General features: G+C 41.0%; 1 protein-coding gene across 1 annotated transcript; it reads right to left on the bottom strand.

Annotated features, from left to right (window-relative positions):
- Positions 1–2,633: 2,633 nt before the first annotated feature.
- LOC138908926 (uncharacterized) lies at positions 2,634–3,948 on the bottom strand. The gene is made up of 2 exons (XM_070199697.1): positions 3,791–3,948; positions 2,634–3,054 (listed from the first exon to the last, which is right to left on the bottom strand). The coding sequence occupies exons 1-2, from the start codon at positions 3,946–3,948 to the stop codon at positions 2,634–2,636; spliced, it is 579 nt and encodes a 192-aa protein (XP_070055798.1).
- Positions 3,949–4,364: the final 416 nt, after the last annotated feature.

Here is a 4,364-nt window from a genome sequence, read left to right as displayed (position 1 = left end):
GTGCCTTTGATTTTGTGTGTTCACTTATTCTCCAGACTATCTGCATCTGCAGACTAAGGGTGGCAAGTGGGCCGGTCCAGGCCCGGGACCGCGAGCCAAACGGGCTAAATGGGCCAGGACTATTTGGTCCGGTTTTAGTGGGCCTGGGTCGGGCTCGTGGGCGGGTCCTATGCTTTGGGTCCGCTAGGCCCGGAATCATTTAGCCCGTCAGGGACTGGGACCGGACCGGTCCCTTAGCGGGCCAAAAGGTCCCAACGGCTATATTTTTTTTTAATTTTTTTTTTAAAAAAAATAAAAAAATATAGCCGTTGGGCTGTCAAAAATAGTTGTTTGGTATTTATAAAATAGCCATTTAAACCCCCAAACTTTATTTTAACCCCAAACTTTTTATAATTATACTTTTTTCCTATTTTTAACTATAAATACACCCTCATTCTTTTATTTTTCTTACAAAATCATCAATCTATCACAATCTCTCTCTAATTTCTTTTATAATTGTTACTATTGCTTACTTTACTGTAACATGAAAAGACCAAAGTATGGTACGTTTTAGCTAGTATAAATATGCGATGATGGAAGATCAAGTTTTAGCTCAACTCAGATATATATATATATATATATATATATATATATGTATCTAAGAGTGAGAAATTAGCTCAACTCAGATATATTGCTTTGGTAAAGGTTCAGTGGAGTGGTCAACCAGTCGAGGAGGCAACTTGGGAGACCAAGTATGATATGCGGAGAAAATATCCTCAAATTTTGGCATTTTAGGTGAGGCTCTAAACTAGTTCAAGGACGAATACTTATTTAAGAGGTGGAAGATTGTAACGACCTGGTCGGTCGTTGTTTGTATTTTAGCCCAATTATCCCGATTTGATGCTTTTCGTATGTTTATTTGTTGTTATGTGACTTGCGAAGGCTGTTGGTTTGATTTTGGGAATATTTTGAATTGAATCGAAACACTTAGTTCCAAGGTTAGAAGCTTAAATTATAGGGGTTGACTGGAGTTTGACTTTTGTGTAGACAATCCCAGTATGGTATTTTGATGGTTCCACTAAGTTTGTATGGTGATTTTAGACTTAGGCATATGTCCGAATTTGCATTAGGAGGTTCCTAGGTTGATGTGGTTCTATTTGGGGAAAGTTGGAAACTTGAAAGTTTGGAAAGTTAATAGGTTTGATTGGGAGTTGACTTTGATGATATCGAGTTTGGATTGTTGTTCTGAAGTTGGAATAAGTTTGTTATGTCATTTGGGACTTTTGTGCAAAATTTGAGATCATTCCGAGTTAGTTAGTCGTGGTTCGACATGAGTTTTGGAAAGTTGGAAGCTTCCTTAAGCTTGAATTGAGGTGCGATTCGTGGTTTTGATATTATTTTGTGTCATTTCAAATCTCGAGTAGGTCCGTGTTATGTTTTGGGAGTTAGTGTGATTGGATAGGGTCTCGGCAGCCTTGGGTGTGTTTCAGATGAGTTATAGATTGTTTCCATGTTGTTTGGCAATTCTGGTTTGCTATTTTCGCACCTGCGATGGATTGAGGGCAGTTGAGAGTCCGCAGAAACGGAGGATAGTATGTAGTATGGGTGGCAAGTGGGCCGGTCCCGGGCCTAAACGGGCTAAGTAGGCCGGTCCAAACGGTTCCGGGCTGGTCCTAAATTAAACGGGCTAAACAGTCCCGGGCTACGTGGTCTTTTTGTAGGGACCGGCCCCGGACCGGGAGTGTTTGGGCCAGCCTACTTGGCCCGTTTAGTCCTGGGACCAGCCCACTTGCCACCTACACTGTAGACTATCCTCCGTTTCTGCGGACTCTCAAGTGCACTCAATCCATCGCAGGTGCGAAAATAGCAAACCAGAATTGCCAAACAACATGGAAAAAATCTGAAACTCATCTGCAACACACCCAAGGCCGCCGATACCCTATCCAATGACACTAACTCCCAAAACATAACACAGAAATACTCGAGGTTTCAAATGACACAAAATAATATCAAAATCACGAATCACACCTCAATTCAAGCCTAAGAAAGCTTCAAACTTTCCAAAACTCATGTCGAACCACGTCTAACTAACTCAGAATGATCTCAAATTTTGCACAAAAGTCCCAAATGACATAACAGACTTATTCTAACTTCAGAACAACAATCCTAACTCGATATCATCAAAGTCAACTCCCAATCAAACCTATGAACTTTCCAAACTTTCAAGTTTCCAACTTTCCCCAAATAGAACCACATCAACCTAGGAACCTCCAAATCCAAATCCGGACATATGCCTAAGTCTAAAATCACCATACAAACTTAGTGGAACCATCAAAATACCATACTGGGGTTGTCTACACAAAAGTCAAACTCTGGTCAACCCTTATAATTTAAGATTCTAACCTTGAAACTAAGTGTTCCGATTCAATTCAAAATATTCCCAAAATCAAATCAACAGCCTTCGCAAGTCACATAACAACAAATAAACATACAAAAAGCATCAAATCGGGAAAAGTGGGCTAAAATACAAACAACGACCGACCGGGTCGCTATAATCTTCCACCTCTTAAATAAGTATTCGTCCTTGAACTAGTTCAGAGCCATACCTAAAATGCCAAAATGTGAGGATATTTGCTCTGCATATCATGCTTGGTCTACCAAGTTTCTTTCTCGATTGGTTGACCACTCCACTGAACCTTTACCAAAGCAATATTCTTCAACCTCAGCTTGCAAACCTGCCTATCCAAAATGGCCACTAGCTCCTCATCATAAGTCAAATCCTTGTCCAACTGCACCGAGCTGAAATCCAATACATGCAGAGGCTCTTGAAAGTACTTCCAGAGCATGGAAATATGAAACACTAGATGAGCTCCTGAAAAACTAGGTGGCAAGGCAAGTCTATGGGCTGCCTCCCCAACTCTCTCTAACACCTCAAAAGGATCAATATACCGAGAGCTAAACTTGCCCTTCTTCCTGAACCTCATCACACCCTTTAGGGGCGAAAATCTAAGAAAAACCCTCTCACTCACCATGAATACCACATCACAAGCCTTGCTATCAATATAACTCTTTTGCCTGGAATTGTACGAAGCCGCTCTTGAATCAATTTCAACTTATCCGAAGCATCAAGAACTAGATCAGTGCCAAACAATCTAGCCTCCGCAGGCTCAAGCCAACCAATTGAAGAATGACATTGCCTCCCATATAAGGCCACATACAGAGCCATTTGGATACTCGAATGATAGTTGTGGTTGTAAGGGAACTCTACCAGAGGAAAAAATCGATGCCACTGACCCACAAAATCAATGACACAGGATCACAATATGTCCTCCAAGATCTGAATAGTATACTCGGATTGCCCGTCCACTTGGGGATGGAATGTCGTACTCATCTTAACCTGTGTGCCCAACTCACACTACACTGCTCTCCAAAAATGCAATATAAACTGAGTGCCTCGATCTAAGATAATAGGCACAAGCACACCATGAAGGCGAACAATCACTCAAAAATAAATCTGATCCACCTACTCGAAGTGTTGGTAGTCATGACTGGAAAGAAGTGTGCAGACTTGGCCAGTCTGTCCACAATAATCCACACAACATCAAATCTCATCAAGGTCCGTGGCAACCCAACTACAAAATCTATAGTTATACTCTCCCACTTCTACTCCGGTATATATAATCTATGAAGCAAACCACTCGATCTCTGATGCTCATAGTTCACTTGCTAACAGTTCAAACATCGTGAAATATACTCAACAATATCCTTCTTCATCCTCCGCTACCAATAATGTTGTCTCAAATCATAGTACATCGTTGCTGCACCAGGATGAATGTAATACTTCAAACTATGGGCCTCCTTAAGTATAAACTCTTTCAAGCCATCCACATTAGGAACACAGATCCAACCCCTAAGCCTCAATACTCCATCATCACCAATATTCACTTCCTTGTTATCATTATGCTGCATCGTGTCCCTAAGGAAAATAAAGTGGGGATCATCATAATGATCCTCCTTGATGCTCTCAAACAAGGACGATCGTGATACAACACAAGCAACAACTCTGCTAGGCTCCGAAATATCCAACCTCACAAATAGGTTGGCAAAAGCTTTAACATCCAAACCTAACGATCTCTCCCCAGCTGGAATGAAAACAAGACTCCCAATGATCTACGCCTTCCTATTTGTAACGGTCTGACCAATCATTTTGAGTATTATAATCTTGTTTCCCCATTTATTGCTCAATCTATGTTCATTTTTGGATATATGACTTTCCTTGGTGGTTGGTTTAGTTCTGGGGATGTTTCAAAATGCATTGGGATACTTAGTCCCAAGGTTAGAAGCTTAAGTTGAAAGAGTTGACCGGATATTGACTTATGTGTAAA

The sequence above is a fragment of the Nicotiana tomentosiformis genome, chromosome 1, assembly GCF_000390325.3.
Source record: "Nicotiana tomentosiformis chromosome 1, ASM39032v3, whole genome shotgun sequence".
Lineage (NCBI taxonomy): Eukaryota > Viridiplantae > Streptophyta > Magnoliopsida > Solanales > Solanaceae > Nicotiana > Nicotiana tomentosiformis.
The sequence above is the reverse complement of the archived record's forward strand: the minus strand, read 5'-3'. Positions and strand labels throughout refer to the sequence as shown.

What these genes read in the sequence shown, in the direction of transcription:
- LOC138908926 (XM_070199697.1), bottom strand. Translation starts at nt 3,948, where the DNA reads ATGCAGCATAATGATAACAAGGAAGTGAATATTGGTGATGATGGAGTA. An exon ending in CATCCTGGTGCAGCAACGAT is followed by an intron (nt 3,055 to 3,790) that starts GTACTATGATTT and finishes GTACAATTCCAG; the next exon opens with GCAAAAGAGTTATATTGATA.